General features: G+C 35.8%; 2 protein-coding genes across 3 annotated transcripts in view; one reads left to right on the forward strand and one right to left on the reverse strand.

Annotated features, from left to right (window-relative positions):
- The window catches only part of ODR4 (odr-4 GPCR localization factor homolog), a 35,821-nt gene extending 25,369 nt beyond the window's left edge, over nucleotides 1–10,452 (reverse strand). Inside the window, exons 1-4 of the mRNA XM_069459246.1 lie at nucleotides 10,357–10,452; nucleotides 6,509–6,629; nucleotides 5,217–5,351; nucleotides 2,036–2,131 (exon numbers count right to left, since the gene is read on the reverse strand). Of these exons, the coding sequence (XP_069315347.1) occupies nucleotides 2,036–2,131; nucleotides 5,217–5,351; nucleotides 6,509–6,607 (330 nt within the window). The 5' untranslated portion in view covers nucleotides 6,608–6,629; nucleotides 10,357–10,452. The remainder of the gene's footprint in view (nucleotides 1–2,035; nucleotides 2,132–5,216; nucleotides 5,352–6,508; nucleotides 6,630–10,356) is intronic.
- A 648-nt stretch (nucleotides 10,453–11,100) lies between these two features.
- The window catches only part of TPR (translocated promoter region, nuclear basket protein), a 60,446-nt gene continuing 54,283 nt past the window's right edge, over nucleotides 11,101–17,263 (forward strand). The window contains exons 1-3 of one of the 2 annotated variants that reach the window (XM_069459555.1): nucleotides 11,101–11,442; nucleotides 12,869–12,973; nucleotides 14,880–14,953. In XM_069459555.1, the coding sequence (XP_069315656.1) occupies nucleotides 11,292–11,442; nucleotides 12,869–12,973; nucleotides 14,880–14,953 (330 nt within the window). In that variant the 5' untranslated portion in view covers nucleotides 11,101–11,291. The remainder of the gene's footprint in view (nucleotides 11,443–12,868; nucleotides 12,974–14,879; nucleotides 14,954–17,263) is intronic. The other variant, XM_069459554.1, reaches the window with a different exon arrangement.

Genomic DNA, 17,263 nt, shown 5'->3' on the forward strand with positions numbered 1-17,263 from the left:
TTTTTTTTGAGACAAGGTCTTGCTATGTTACTCAGGCTGGTTTTGAACTCCTAGGCTCAAGTGATCCTGCAGCCTCAGCCTCCTGAGTAGCTGAGACTACATGCACATGCCATCAAGCCCAGCTATTTTTTTTAGAGTCGGAATCTTGCGATGTTGCTCAGGCTACAGTACAGTGGCTATTCACAGGCCAATCACAGTGCACTGTAGCCTCAAACTTCTGGGCTAAAATTATCCGCCTGCTTCAGCCTCCAGAGTAGATAGGTGCGTACCACCACAAATTTTTCTTTTCTTCAAAATAAAGACTGAAACTCATCATTAAACAGTTTAGATGATTCCATTTTTAGGGATTTACAAAAAAATTAGGTTTTAAATAGAACTGGATATGAAAAATTAGTTTGGGGCAACTAGCATTTACATGAAATATAGAAGAGACTATTTTAATTAGAATAAGACAAATCATTTTAACTACAAAAATGGAGCATGTAACCCATTTAGTGTTTCCTATTTAAATGTCAGAAAAGACTTAAGGTAAACTCTAAGGACATATAAAATATAGTAATAACTTAAAGGTAAGAAAATCAGAATAGTGACATAAACTTATGTCAGAAATAAGAATTTTAAAAATGCACACTTGATATAAGGGATGTTACACATTTGGCTGTAAGCTTTCTAACAATAACATGCATAGAGACATCTAATTTGTTACATAATTAAAATGATCCGTGAGCTGAAAACAAATAATTGATCAGAAGAAGCACAACTTTCTTGATGAGTGTATGAAAAAAAATTTCTTCCAGACACACAATATTATGTAATATAATAAACGATGTTCTTAAAAATAAATCTCACAGGTGACGTTGACAAATTTTATAAGGTTATTTCTCACAGTATCTCTCAATGCTGGCCAATAGAAACAAAGTTAGATCATTGAAATGGAACAATTTCAGAGATACAGCATTTTTAAAGTTTTACGTGATTCTTAGGAACAAATGATACAAAAGCAAAAGGATGAAGAGTCTGTATCTCTCTAGCACTAAGCCCACATTCACCCTGTTCAGTTCAGCTCCAATCACAAAAGGATGCACAACCAACGCTATTCATATTAAATATATACAGATTTATATTAAATTGCAAAGTGCCAAAGAGGATAAACAACTGTGAAAGAGGTAAATTTATTTAAAATGAAAAAATTGGCAGAAGATTGAATAACTTGCCAGGGAGGAGAATATCTCCATTTTCTTCTCTTACTCCCGTAGGTGCAAATATCAAATGCTTAGGGTGGGACATCTGACAGAAGTTACAAAACCAAAAGAAACTATAGAATCTGGAGTTCTTACCTGCACATTTTTATCTTAAAAATGGGGGGATTCTGTGAGGTTTTACACTTCTCAAGATTATGAGACCCCCTTTTCTTGGGGTATGAAATACCCTTTCGAAAGTTCATTTGGATCTTGAGTTCTAAAAGACATGAAAACTGGCTGCACAGAGTTTGCCTTAGGTTTGAGTTTAAGGGAAAACACATTGTGGACCTTCATATTTATTTTTAGACTATGTTAGCCAATTCTCTGATACAGCGATAAAGCAAAAGATACAGTGGATTCAGAATAGATTCCTCTGTCCAGGAATACAAAAGAAATATTTGATTGTTGTTTCGTTATGTTTTACTCTCAAAATCTTAAGAGAATGGAACAGAAGGTGAAGAGTCTCAGCACCTATTAATTTTACATACTAGCAATCACTTGTTACTATATGTAAGATCTAGCAGAATACTGCTATTGCACAAGAAAAACTGTTAAAGCATTGTAACTTGTTTAATAATAGTTAGAAGTTATCTTTAAAATAAAGACAGCTCTGATTGGAAATATAAATATTTGCATTTATTCCACTCACGATATCTAAGCAATTGGGTGGAAAATAATTCCAGCATAAGGGATATGGAACACAAACCTAAATATGCCTAAGATTATTATTGCATATACTCATAGTCAATGAAAATAACATGTAACTCTGATCTTATTAAATATATCAGACTTACTCTGCGCAGGGCATTTTGAAAATCATTTGCCAGTTCTAGAGTAGTAATAATAAATACTCCAAGAACCAAAAGTCCCCCTGGTAGCATTCTGGATACCTAAAAATAGAAATAATGTATTAGCTAATAAAAGCATTTGGCATTATATGCATTCTTTTCTGCTTGAGAAACTAAATATCTTCTTAGAGTGTCCTCAGATTTTTAACTTAAAACTATTTTACAAATAAAACCATCTGATAACAACATCTTTTAGCTACATCAATAAATAAACTCCTTTCTCCTAAGAACAAAGACTAAAACACCTTCTAAAATTTTTTCAATGGGTTCCCACTACCAGCTAAATAAAATACAAGTCTTACCTTAGACTGGTATATCAGACTTTCCAGAATTTGGTCAATGTGACATTCAGAGCCTCATTTGACACTACTTTCTCTGAAATAATTAAAGTATCAGCCAAAAGCTACTGATTGTTATCCACATACATCCCTAGGCTTTCCAACTCTATGCGTTTACTCAGGCTGTTTCCTTGGCCTGAACTGACTTTCTCTTACATTTTTACACATCTGACCTCTATTGGATACTTCAAAGTCAGCTGGAGGAAGCTGCCTTCCCTGATCCTTTGATCTCTTAGCTCCCATAGGACTTCGGTGTAGTTTTCCCATGGACCTTATACACAACCTTGTATTTTTATAGATGGCTTTTTTTCTGCGGTCTATATTCAGAGAGCAGAGTTCTTTGGTCAGCTTTTGTTTACTTAATGTATAAGCAAACAATCACAAAGTTTAGTCTTAGAAAATTAGACACCAGAGTCTAATCTCTAATGTATTTTATTAGCATTATGTCTGCTTGTGGTTCCCTCTGATTTTATAAATTCTATTTAGTATAGTAACATAAATTTGACAAGATTTTCACATTTAGTACAGGCAACCTGCATATCTTTTCAAAACCACCAACACATAAAATCATTTCCTTCTAGATGGAAAAAGATGAATCTAAGTTACTATATAAATTCATTTATTCTTCCTGTGTGTGTGTATGTATATACAACATAACATTTTATAGGAGACCAAAAGCAAAATTAAAATAGGAAGTTATTTACAAGCCACTGGGAATTTAACTTTAAAATATTTAATATTTACTTTAGAAGACAGTTACTATAGTTTGGATGTTTGTCTCCTTAAACCTCATGTTGAAATTTGATCCCCAATGTTGGATCAAACACAGCATGATAGGTGTTTGGGTCATGCGGACAGATCCCTCATGAATACATTAATGCCCTCCCTCAGGGAGGGGGATAAGTGAGTTCTCGCTGTTATTCGTCCCTGTATGAAAGTTGGTTGGTAAAAAAGAGCCTGGCAGCCTCTTCCCTGGCTCTTGCTTCTCTCACCATCTGATCTCTGCACATGCTGCCATGGTGGAAGCAGCCTGAGGCTTTGACCAGATGCCCAATCTTCTAGCCAGCAGAATCAAACGCCAAATTAACCTTCTGTTCTTTATAAGCTACCCAGTCTCAGGTATTCCCTTATAGCAACACAAAGACAATAATGTTAAATGTTTCTTGAATTTTTTTTATAACTATATACTGCCCCCACCATAAACACAAATACATGTCTGTGTGTATACACACATAAATACGTTTGTGGATTTAAAAGATTTAAAGTTGATTGGAGAAAGAAATAATTGTATTTTTATCTTACTGTAACATTCTTTATTAGATGATATAATTCATTCAATAAATACTTTTAAGTGGATTAATTTATTCATCATGCCATCTCACCCACTCTAAATTTGCTTCCTCCTTATATAATGGCAACTCTATCCTCCTAGACACCCAGGCCAAAAATCTCATTCATCTTTAGATACTCTTTCCCTGTGTCTCTTTACTCCCAATCTACTTGATCACTAAATCTTCTTCATTATATAGCTCACTCTTGGCAATGAAGTTCTAGCTCAATGTATTAGCTTTATTGATGCATTCATTTAGCCAGTATTTTGGAGTTCCCATTATAAACCATGGAAATACTGTGCTGGGCACTCAGGAGATAGCTATAAACAAAACAGATGTGACTCTTGACCTCACAAAGTTCAGAGTCTAGGTTAGGTTCACATCATCCTCTTTTAGACCATTGCTGTAACTATATGTTTTTTTGTTCTGTCTCCAATCTGCCTACCCTCCATTTACACTGTACCAAGATAACAAAGTTATATTCTAAATTATTGGCAAATCATTCACCCTAACCCCTTCTCAAAATAAGGAGCTCTGAAAGTCTACCATGGAGCTAGGATTGCATTCAAAAACCATCCATAAACCAGCTTCTTCTAGTCTTACCTCTAATTACATTCTTCTACATACCCTGTGTTTCAACTATACACAATTGCTTGCTATCCTCCTAACATCTTTAACTTTGTGTCATTTATCCATACTGTCCTTGGATACTACATGTTCCTTGACTACTTCTGTGGCAAAGTCCTACTCATTCTTCAAGTTCAGAGCCTTCTTTGTAGCTAGTTTGAATCTAACCATTGGCAGTTATTTAATCACTCCCCTCTACATTCCTATAGTACTTTTCTACTTTTTCATTTTTTATAGTTGGTATTATTAATAATGTCTTTCTCTTTGGTTAAAATATAAATTCTCTAAGGGCATTTAAAATAAATTTAATCATCTTTTTATTCCCTCAGTGCCTAGCATTAATCCTTTAAACAATCTGACCATCAACAATAATAATACTAATTAGTATTATTTTAAAGTAAAAAAAAGAAAAACTAGAAACAAGCTAAATGACCAATAACAAGAGATAGGTTAAAAAATTTCATAAACTAACACAATGAACAAATGTTAACAATGGAAAAGCATAGCATTTAAGAGCAAAGGATTTGAAGTTACGCTGTCTGGGTTAAAATACCAGTTCTACCACTTAATTGCTATGTAATCTTGGATGACTTAACTTCAAGTAAGAAAATGCATTTTTAAAATTAGACACAGGTATATCAACAAATAGAAAATATACTCATGGATGAAACAGAGTAGAAAATACTTCTACTTTTGATATACTCTACAAGTTTTGAAAACTTAAGAATGAGTACTCCTAAACCCTAGTCAAGTAACCTGAGCAAGTGCTTTTTTTTTTTGGTTAGTCAAATAAACACAAACTTAACTATATGAAGAGACAAATAAGATAACCTGGTTAGCATGTTCTGTGGCCCATTCTTCATCCAAGTTATCCAACTTAGCTTTGGGATGTTTGAGGTTCTCATTTAGTTCCTCTTTGGGTGGCGTTCTAGTGGCAAGAATCACATAATCCTTTTGTGAAGAACACTTCAAAAACAAATTATAGAAGCTTATTAGAGTGATATCTGATTGAGGAATCAGATGTCTTAGCCCTTATAACATGCCAAAACTGAGTAATATTTGTAGCAGGTTAAACTGTTAATATTCATAATATTAACAGCCTCTGCAGGGAAACTAATTTCCAAGGACAGCCTCACATTGCTCTTACATGTTATCTTTTAATATATTTAATATCAGCTTCTTATTTATTTGGACATCCCAAATGTGAATCATACAGTGGTCCTTAAAAATGGTTTACTGTATGAGTGAATGAACTGCATTAACTAAAAGGTATACACTTAGTCAATTTTCTAGCTATAATTTGAACAGATTGGATGTTTAGTGAATATAAAATCTCAGTACAATATAGCAACAAATGACCTTGTGTACCTTACTTTAATTGAAATGATGATAGTGGGAAGCTTGCACATAAGTGTCCACCAAATAACAAAGGGGATTTGGGACTCTCCTTTTTTTCTTTTTTGTTTTATACTGCCGATTGACACATTCTTCTTTCAATTATAATCAATCAGTACATAAAGCTGCTTATGCTTTTTTCTAAGTGTCCAAATCTCTGTTCCATTTTATGTATTTTAAAGACTTAACTCTATGAGGAAAATAGAATTTGTCTAATTTCCAAATTTCCCCTAATCCCTTTCTCTCCTCCTAATGAACTTAAAAAAAATTTCAATAATAATGGGTACTACAGCATTTAACAAAAATATGACCACTCTTGTCACAAGTCTGAAATAAGATAAGACAAATTAGAATGGGAATAAAATTATCAAAAGCTTCTTTCATAAAGAATTAGATAGCCAGGAATTAATAAAGATTAGAAGAGAGTACAAAATGCTTTGGAAAGACAACAAAATGTAAATTATCTGGTCAATAAAAATTCTAATTCAAGAGTTTCTACATTATAAATTACTTCTACATGGTCAAACGGAATGTGTTCTGACTTGAGCAAACCTGGGCTAGGTTTGTCCTTTGCTCCACATATTGCCTCAACAATCCACTTTAAATTTACTTCTTCTACATCCCATCCTTGTATCTCCCAACCTTGAGTTTACTGTTCAATTGCATCCTTTAACTGTAAATAAACAGGTCATTTGTATATCGATAAATTCAGAATAAAAGATACATACCTGTCCTATTAAAAGGCCAGAGACAAAAGCCTTTCCTTGGAGATTGATGTTTGAAAGATACTGGCCAACAGTCTCTTCCACAATGTAGGTTCTTCCCATTATTGATAACTAATTCAATCTCCTGAATTATAAGAAAAAAAGATATAGCATTTTTAGGTTAAATATAATTTACAATGTTTTTATCATGGGGGGTAGGATAGTGAGAGAAGTGGTACTATCCTGATACTACCCCATGCCTTGCAGTGATTGCTTATTAAATACAGTATTCTTTCTTGCAAAGTTCAAATATAGAATTCTTTTCAACACAGTGCTTCAGGAAACAACTACCAATCAACCACAGTTGACAAAAGAGATCAAACCTATTTCTCATATCTGGTATAAGGGAAAGGACACTAAACTTGAAGTTGTCAACACACCTGATTTCTTATTTTAGATCTTCTCCTTAGTTGCATTTTCTTTGATAATCTATTGCTAAGCTTCAGTGTTCTCGTTTCTAAAATAGAAAAGATGGATTTCTGAATAGCCCATTGAGAGGGAGAAGAATCAAATTCATTGACTCAATAAGCATATGCTGAAGAACTACTATTTGCTAGAAATTGTGCCAGGTGGGATAACACAAAGATGAGTAACACCTGCTCTTTCCCTTGAATAACACATAATACAGTGAGAGTTATGTCAACAGATAAATAACAATGCAATAACAACATTTCTATAGCTTCTATTTTGTACAAAACATTATTCTAAGTACTTTACATGTAACATTTAATAGTCACAAAATCACCATAAGGGAGGTACTATTACTGTAATTTTCATTTTATAGATGAAGAAAATGAAATGAGAAAGATTAATTAAATAACTTGCCCAAGTGACAAAGCTGGTTAAGTGGCAAAGATGAGATTTAAACTTAGACAGTCTGGCTCTAAAATCCATGTTCTTTAATACTACATTCATACTGAGGAATCATGACCAGTCCCTCAATTAAATCATTACTAAGGACAGTTTCTATTCTGCTCTGTCTCCAGTTTGTGGATGGAAACCAGTATATTCATTCCCCCGACTGGCTTGTGCTCTTCTGATTTGAGTTTCTGTAGCCTAAAACCAAAAATACTGAATAAAAGAGTTAGTCAATAATGAATGATCAAAGAGCTCACATTTAATGCAGATGAAAATGTACAGAGATGATATTCAAAGAGCCTATAAAATAGATATAAACAGACTGTGGGAACATAGTTCCACCATTTTGAATACTGCAACTTAGAGATATTTATTAATAGTCATTTTGGATCTGTAAAAAATTTGAATCTTATTCAATACCACAGAGTTAAGGCCACAGATATGCTGGTATGGCATATCTGACACCAGTAAAGTAAACTCCAGTCACAAGGTGGTTTTGCATTACTCTAAAATTAAAGCTCAGAAAACGTGTTCAAGTTTGAAATGACCTATTGGATGCTGTTTTGTTACTGTTTCAAAAAGCCTGTTCAGTTTTGTCTCAGAATGCATTAATTTCTTCCTGTCTCTTTTTTGACAACAGTGAAAAGTGAATCAAGTTTGAATACCATTTTTTAAAGACTAAGTCTAGAACTCCCTGTGCAAATCATTGATGCCTCTAGTTAAGAACTGTCAACTTTTAGTAATGCCTTAAGGTAGTACTCCCCAACCTTTCTGGCACCAGGAAAAGACAATTTTTCCATGGACGGGGGCAGGGGAGATAGTTTCAGAATGATTCAAGTGCATTACATTGATTGTGCACTTCATTTCTATTATTATTACATTGTCACTTGCCACTCTCTGATAGGGTTTTGATATGAGTCTGCAAGCAATTGATTTATTATGGTCTCTGCGCAGTCTAACCTTTCTGCTAATGATACTCTGCATTTGCGGCTGCTCCCCAAACAGTAGCACCACCGCCTCAGCTCCACCTCAGATCATCAGGCATTAGCACGCAACCTGGGCCCCTCGTATGCACAGTTTACAGTAGGGTTCGGATTCCTATGAGAATCTAATGCTGCCGCTGATCTGAGAGGAGGCAGAGCTAAGTGATGCAAGTGATGGGAAGCAGCTGTTAAATACAGATGAAACTTTGGCTGTAAATACAGATGAAGCTTCACTAGCTAGCCCACTGCTCACCTCCTGCTGTGTGGCCCATTCCTAACGTGCCAGGGACCGTTTCAGTCCTCCGCCCAGGGATGGGGACCGTAGCGTTAAGATATGCATTTCTATGTATTTACTTTATCATGTTATTCTATTCCTTTTCCTTCTGCCCTAATAATTCTTAATTCTTGCAAGAAATAACAAGAAACTCCAAAGTTATATTTCACCTTCTAACCTTATTTCTCCCAGTATCATCTACCAGCCATATTAATAAGTAAGAAATTGAATGCAATAGGGAGATGAAAATCTATATGATTATGAAACCTGGATGAATGTCAGGTAAATTTTTCTTTAGAGCTTTTTCAAAATTTTTAAATGTAGTCAACCATATTGTATAAAAGGCACTACTAAAAATGTATACAGTCAGCTCTCTGTATCTGTGGATTCAACCAACCCTGGACTCAAACTTTTCAGAAAAAAAATGATGGTTGCATCTGTACTGAACATGTATAGACTTTTTTTCATGTCATTATTCCCTAAATAATGCAGTATAACAACTATTTACATAGTATTTACATTCTATCAGGTATACGTAGAGATGATTTAAAGAATACAGGAACATGAGTGTAGATTATATGGAAATACTACACCATTTTATATAAGGGACTTGAGCATCCACAGATTTTGGTATCCATGGGAGATCCTGGAACCAACCCCCCACTGACACCAAGGGACAACTATATCTTGCCCTACACAGTTATAATTTTCCCAAAATGTTGTGCATCAGCTACAGTTTTTGTGGTCTAGCCACTGTGACCTAAGACAACTCAACCCCCCTGGACTCTGGTTTCCTAATCTACTAACTAAAGAATTTGGATCCTCACAGATCTGAAAACCTATCTAATTTAGGATTCTGTGACTCTAAGCACAGAATATCTGCACTTCCCACATGATAGATCAACAGTATGATAACACTGTGGGCCTAGGACATAGCACAGTACTTCACATTCCAGCAACCTTAAAGTGCTTATTTATAAAATATTTTTGAGGGAAAAAAATCAGCCTTAAGCGCCTTACTGATTTACTTTCGTTATCACAAAATATCATAAGATGCTTCTGCTTATATTTCTTAGATGGCTTCAGAACAAGATTCAAAAGTATGAACTAGAGAAAAAAAGAATAAATTTCACGTGAGAACTAAATCACCAATTCACAGAAGGCCCACGACTGTGGGGAACTGCAGAAAGGACGACATTAGGAATGCTTTATTTACAATAAATTCTTTCAGAAAAGTAACCAAACATGAAGCAATGACAAATTGAGCTTAGAAATTCCAGAATTATGATCTGGAAACAAGTAGTTCTGTTATGGTGGCATGGTGGGAAGTGGCTTTAAAAGAATGTGTTTAAAAACTTTAGTTACAACTGTTTTCAAGTCTAAAAACATCAACATGATGTTAGATAACACTTTCTGCAATGAAACATTAAAACACAGGCTACACGCAAACTCCTGGTTTCTCTTAACCCTCTTCCTGAAAAATTAACCGGGCTACTTAAATTCCTGTTAAATCACTCAGTATCCTCCCTCCCCCACGCCCAAAAGGCCGTTTCACATAAGGTAAATTCGTCAAAGGTGTGTACCAGAGTGACAGTCCATGTGTTTCCTACACTCTGTCCCTTTCTTTCTCCCTTGAAAAGGGAGTTCTGTGTCACAGAGTGCACACACACACGTATCACATCCTTAGGTTGTCTCACCTGCTTTCGGGATGTGCACTCGTGGCAGAAAAATCCGTCAAAGTGTCCTCTGGAGCCGGAGGGTTACGGTGCAAGTACCAGCCTCCAGCAGCTAGATTGCCCTCCTGTCCCAATGCCACAGCCAATGACTTCATCAAAAAGCGACCGACTTCCCACACCTCACTTCCCACTCCAACACAGGGTCTCAGGAGTCGGGTGGCGCAGACTGATGACGCAACCTGCCCACCCTCCCTTCTCTGCAGAGCCACAGCCAAAGCGACTGCGGTCGCCACCCCGCCCCCTTCCGGGCGCCATTGAGAGCGTGGCGGTAGCCCAGGGCCTGCCGTCCAGCCCTGCCGGGACCGATGCCCTCTAGCGGCTCAGTGTCCAGAAGCCGCCAACGAGGACGACCCATGGCATCCCGGGGCTTCGACGGTAAGGACGCCCTGCTCCTCAAGATGGGACGTGGGTTGACGAGTAGGTATGTGGCGCCACCGCGCGGACAGTAGTCGCGCGGCTGAGCGAGGAGAGCCAGGGGGCGGGGAGAAGGGAGGAAGCGCAGTGGGCGGTGTGGCTTGGGTTTACGGAAGGGCGAGAGAAAAACACTACGTCTCCCAGAACCCTGCGAGGCCCGAAGTGGGTGGAGCTGGGAGCCGGAAATAGGGGTGCACAACGGAGGCAGAGGCAGGCTCTGAACTCGGATTCCCAGGTTGCACAGCTCCGGCAGCTGCGCGCGCGGCCTGGGCGCGGGCGGTGGTGGCGGCAGCGCTGCCGCTGAGGCAGGACTCGCTTTCCCAGGGTACCGCCGCGGGAGTCTCCGGCGGGCAGGCGCGCGCGAGCCACCCAGCGAGGCGGCCGAGGCGGCGGCCCAGGCTTCTGGGTCCTCCTGGTCTTCGCCTGTCTTCACGGCTTCCACCCCGTCGGCCACTGCCACCGTGGGCCCCGGCCCGACCGACATGGCGGCGGTGTTGCAGCAAGTCCTGGAGCGCACCGAGCTCAATAAGCTGCCCAAGTCCGTCCAGAACAAACTTGAAAAGTTCCTTGCTGATCAGCAATCCGAGATCGATGGCCTGAAGGGGCGGCACGAGAAATTTAAGGTGGAGAGCGGTAAGTGAGACGGTCTTCCCGCCCTTGGTTTTGGGCTTCACTCCGTAGCTGTGTCTGCAGAGGCTTCTCCGTTTGCAAGCTCTCACTCTGTGTAGCACCACTTCCTGGACTCCTCTGGCACCCTAGGCCTTCTCTTTTCCGCTCCCCGCAGTTTGGTAAGAAGAAGCCCTTTTACAAAAAGTTAGAATCCACGTTTGATTCAGTTTTCTTTGTAATTAGGGTGATCTCATATAGGGACGCTTAACTTTGGGTCTTTTTACACCGGACATGCTAAAGTCTGCGACCCACCTTGCTCTCTAAGCCTAGAGTACCTTAGGTGCATGCGTAGTTGCACTTTAAATGATAGTGATTTCCACCCTGTTTGCTTGTCACCTGCATTCATAGGCCTTTGCCTAATTGAACCACTTTGTGCACTTGTTCATAGTTTGTCGGCCTGTGATCCCGTAATGAACTAGATATTGACACAAATGAACAAGTACGTAAGACAGCCCTGGAAACACAGTGAATGTGCAGTAAATAGGTTTAATATATCGATTTTTCTCTAAAACTTGGAATTTGATAGCAAATATATTAAGATCTGCTTATAAATTAGCTAAAGTAGGCCTTCAAATAAGAAAGTTACTAATACTAGTGGCTTGAACATCCTTGGAAAAAGATTAAGACTGTAGTAATTACTATTAGCAAAAGACAAACTTCCTCTTGTGTTTTGGCTTACCATTTGTTTGGGGGAATTGATAACTGTTTTTTGCTAAGTTGCCTTGGAAAAAATAAATTGTCACTTCAAAAAAGTGTAATTGTCAAGCAGAATCGATCATGAAAAGTAGTTCTGTGAATTCCACAGCTAAATATAGAACACTGCATTCTACTCATTAATTTACATAATAAATATTGAGTGTCTTCTGTGTGCCTGATACTGTGCTGAACAAGACAGACTTAATCCCTACTCTTGGGAAGTTTACGCACTTCTACATAAATTTAGTAATTTTATGCTTTCAGATATTATTTTGGCTACTTTAAAACAAGCCTTTTAAAGCAAAGCAGTTTTTAATCTAAACAGTTTTTTTCTCCATTTAATAAATACTTATTTTTAGTCTGCTTAATGTTGAGCCATCTACTGATGTCTAAGGTAAGTACTAAGATAAATAAGACATGTTCCCTACCTTGAAAAAATTCATTTGTAAAATCTCTTTTAGACCTATTTTCTTTTGTCATGTTAGTCATTTGGAAGTGTTCATTTAGAAGATAAGTCTTTCTCAGTGCTCAAACTAATTATCTTTCTTTACATTCTTCTTATTGGGAGTGCAATTCCAATACTATACCTTAAATTTTAAAATCAAAGTTATTAGAAATAAACAGAAGTATTGACAATGTGTATACATGTGTGTTTTAGTTTATTTGTATTATTATCATTTTTTTGCTTTTGTAGAACAACAGTACTTTGAGATAGAGAAGAGACTGTCCCACAGTCAGGAGAGACTTGTAAATGAAACCCGAGAATGCCAAAGCTTACGACTTGAGCTAGAGAAGCTCAGTAAGTATTTAATCACTTCTTTATAAGTATTCTTAGAGTATTGAGATTTCTCAGACAATCCTTTGTATGCTTTGGCAGCATTTAATTACTATATGTGAAAATACTGATTAAGCATCATTGTTTTTGTTTATGGTAATATTTTGAATTTTTCACTCCATGGTAGACTTTATAAGAACACATGGCTTAATGGTCAGGAGGCATGGGTTCTAATTCTGACTTGCTATTAAAAGAAGTTTTGCCATGTGTAAATCATAACATATCTGATTGTTTATAAAATGGTTAGACCCACATGTCCATCTACTTACACAGCTTTGCATATCAAATGATATTTTTGAAAGCCTTTTGAAGAGACTAAAACATTATGCTACTGAAGAAGTAATTTAAAGAGAGTGATTTAAGTATTTTTATGGTAAAGAATTAAAGCCTTGTTGATTTCATTTATATGTTAATTCTCTTTATTCTGTTTTAAATTTTATAAGTATCTATGAATCTCAGGATATTTCCTCTTTAAGTCCTAATTCCTGAGAAAGGTGGATAACTAATTTCCATCTTAGATTTTCTATATCGTTAAATCTTGGATGCTACACAAGATCTTAGTTAAAGGTCCTGACATTTCTTAGGAGAATGATGCATCTTGTGCTTTGCTTGTGATTAAAGAAAGCTAACATCAGTAAAGATCTTATAGACTAAGGGCATAATTCATTGATATTAAATATAGCTCGATTTTAATTTGATTGATGGAGAAGGAACACAGGAAGCTCACAATCAAAGGAATGATTAAAAGTTTCAACTTTCTCTCTTACTGGGTCCATGCCTATCAGCTGTTTGGTTTATAACTTTTTTCAGCTACTTTTAGTACCGCTATTTTTAAAACACAACGTATTTGAATGATGGTATGTATACATGTGTGATGGAGCATAAATAGTTAGATCTGGTTCATTATTTACATAGTTTTCCCTTGTCATAATAAAAAGATCTGTTCAGCAGTGGTGCTGAGGAATTTCAGAAAAATGGCTGTGATACAACTACTTTCATAAGATCTGGGAGAGGGAAAAGATAAGGGTAACCCTAGACAAACATGAAATACCTTCCTGGGGTATACAATTAATGTTTGTTTTTTTAAATATATTATTGTAGATCTGTAAATCTGGAAAGCAGTAAATCACATTAAAACAAAATAGAAGATCTAGACTCATTATCAGGGATTTTTTTTCTTTTAATGATCCTCTTTAATAGAAGATTGAAATTGGTTATAATGTATTTGCTCATTAAATTGCCAGCACATAAGATACATGCATTTTAGTGGAATAAAGTCTCAAAACATATGTTCTTTCTAGTTATCCCTGTGTGTTTAGAAGAGAAACTATGTATAAAGCAAGATAACCCATTTTGATTGGAGATTGAGGGATTGATAATTGAATATCAAGCATACTTTTTTCCTCCATGTTAAAGGCTGTTTAGAGTGATAAACAAGTGGAATTGCAAATATCCGTTACTGTGATTTGTTACATGTATATTTTATGTAGTTTAAATGTTATTTTCTCTCTTAATCCTGTGTTTTTAATTCACTTTTCTTATTTCTAAATACAATCCACTCTTTTTTATGATATATGTTGATTTAGAAGATATCGTTGAAAAATAAGGAGTTTGCACATACTTTTTCCTATAAATGTTGGCTAGAATTCTTATACTTGATTTTGGAGACAGGATAGCATATTTGAAATTTTGGTCTAGAATACAGTAAATTTGCAATGTCTTCATAACTTTGGAATGTGATGTACAATTCAGTCTTTCCAGGCTTCAGTTTCCCTCGTTCTTAAAATGTGTAAGGGTGACAGTTGGATAAAAACACTCATTGCAAGTTTTAAGCTAACATGTGTATGTTCAAAAAATTCATTTTATCCAGACAGTCAGCTGAAGACACTAACTGAGAAAAACAAAGAACTTGAAATTGCTCAAGATCGCAATATTGCCATTCAGGTAAAAGTTACTCCTATAAATAAAGCTAATTGTAAACATGATGCTTGAGGATATTTTCTATTCTGATTGTTTTGATCAGTTATTTTTCAATGGGAAGATGAAACAGATACCCTATTAGGAGAAGCTACCAACAAAAACATGTATACATAAATTCCTTAATTAGATCGTTATATGTTTTATTGATTGGATATTCCTTTTACTCAGCAGAAACTATCTAGTGAATGCTTTATTATAGTTAAGGCATTATTCCAAGTATTGTGATGCACTTGGGGATTTGAGCAAATCCACATTGGTAATCATTTCTTTGGGGCAATGATAATAAAAAATTGAATGTGATCATAAGGACTACTGACCATTTTTTAAATCAAGTCATACCCACTGATTCTTTAACCAGGTAGAACTTTAGAGTCTTGCCAGTGCTTTTGTAAAATTTTAATTTGACTTGGGGGTTAAAAGATAATTTCTTCAGATCTCTAAAAGAAAGAAAAAATATTCTACTCCCAGAATCTGAATAGGACCAAAAAAGCCCCATCATATATCTAGAAATAACTACAAAAATGTAAAGTATCTGTATCGAGAAACCTCAAATTGTTTACTGAAAACTGCATGAATACACCTTTATAGATGGAGATATAGCATTTCTCAGGATGGGAAAGTTTTCTATAATTAATATATGTTGGTTATCTCCAAGTGAAATAGATTGAAACTTGTTAATGTAGGTCTAAAGGTGATTGAGGGGAAAAATGTTATGGCTAGGATAATTCTGGAAAAGAATTATGAACTTAACAGTACTTGCATAGTTACATATTAAAATGTTTTCACAAAGCTATGGTTATTAAAATATTGCAATGCTGATGTAAGAATCAACATAGAGATTAGAAAACAGTCCAGAAGTAAAAACCGATACAGAGGATATTAACCTTTCTAGGAGGGGAGCTGTCACAAAATCTTTATAAATCTGGTAAAAACTGTGAATGTACAGCCTAGGAAAACAACATTCACATAAAATTTTGAAGAAAAAAAAACTGTGAGGCAACTTAAAAGTAATAGAATTTATTAACAATCTGGAAAAAGAAACTGAAAGCTTTTCCGCTAAGATCCAGTATAAGGCAAGAAAGCCCACTCTCACCACTTCTATTCAATATGGTACTGGAAGTACTAGCAAGAGCAGTCAGACAAGAAAAAGAAATAAAAGGCATCCAAATTGGAAAGGAAGAAATAAAATTATTTTGTTTCTCTAGTTACAGATGACAAGATCCTATGTGTAGAAAACCCAAAGATTCCACAAAAAGAACTGTTAGAATAAATGAATTCAGTACATTTGCAGGATACAAATTCAGCATTCAAAAATAAGTAGCATTTCTATACAGAAATAATGACCTCGCTGAAAAAGAAATCAAGAAAATAATCTTGTTTACAACAGCAATAAAAAAATAAAATAGGAATAAATTTAACCAAGGAAATGAAAGATTGGTACACTGAAAACTGTAAAACATTGATGAAACAAATTGAAGATGCAAATAAATGGAAAGATATCCCATGTTGATGGATCAGAAGAATTAATATTGTTAAAATGTTCATACCATCTAAAGCAATCTTATTAAAATTTCATTGGGATTCTTCACAGAAATAGAAAAAATAAACAATTCTAAAATTCCTATGGAATCAACAAAAACCGTGAGTAACCAAAGCAACACTGACAAAGAAAATCAAAGTTAGAGGCATCATACTTCCTGATTTAAAATTATATTATGAAACTACAGTAATCAAAACAGTATGGTACTGGCATAAAAATAAAAATGCAGTCCAATGGACTAGAGCCCAGAAATAACTCCAAACATATACAGTAAACTAATTTTAACAAGGGCACCAAGAGAACAGGGAAAGGATCGTCTCTTCAATAAGTCATGTCAGGAGACTATATTTCCACACACAAAGGAATGAAATTGAACCTTTATTTATTTACTTCGTACACAAAAATCAACCCAAAATGAAAAAAAGAGTTGAGTGTAAGATATGAAACCATAACAGGAAGAAGTCCTGGACATTGGCCTTGATAATGATTGTTTTAGATATCACATCAACAACTCAAGCTGTAAAGGTAAATAAATGGGACTACATCAAACTAAAAACCTTCTGCACAGCAAATGAGACAATCAACAAAATGAAAAGTCAACCTAAGAATGGGAGAAGATTTGCAAATCACATATTTAAGAAGAAATTAATATCCAAAATATATAAAGAACATGTAGAACTCAATAGCAGAAAAACAGCCCTATTGGAAAATGGACAAAGAACCTGAACAGGCAT

Source organism: Eulemur rufifrons, chromosome 27 (assembly GCF_041146395.1).
Source record: "Eulemur rufifrons isolate Redbay chromosome 27, OSU_ERuf_1, whole genome shotgun sequence".
Taxonomy (NCBI): domain Eukaryota; kingdom Metazoa; phylum Chordata; class Mammalia; order Primates; family Lemuridae; genus Eulemur; species Eulemur rufifrons.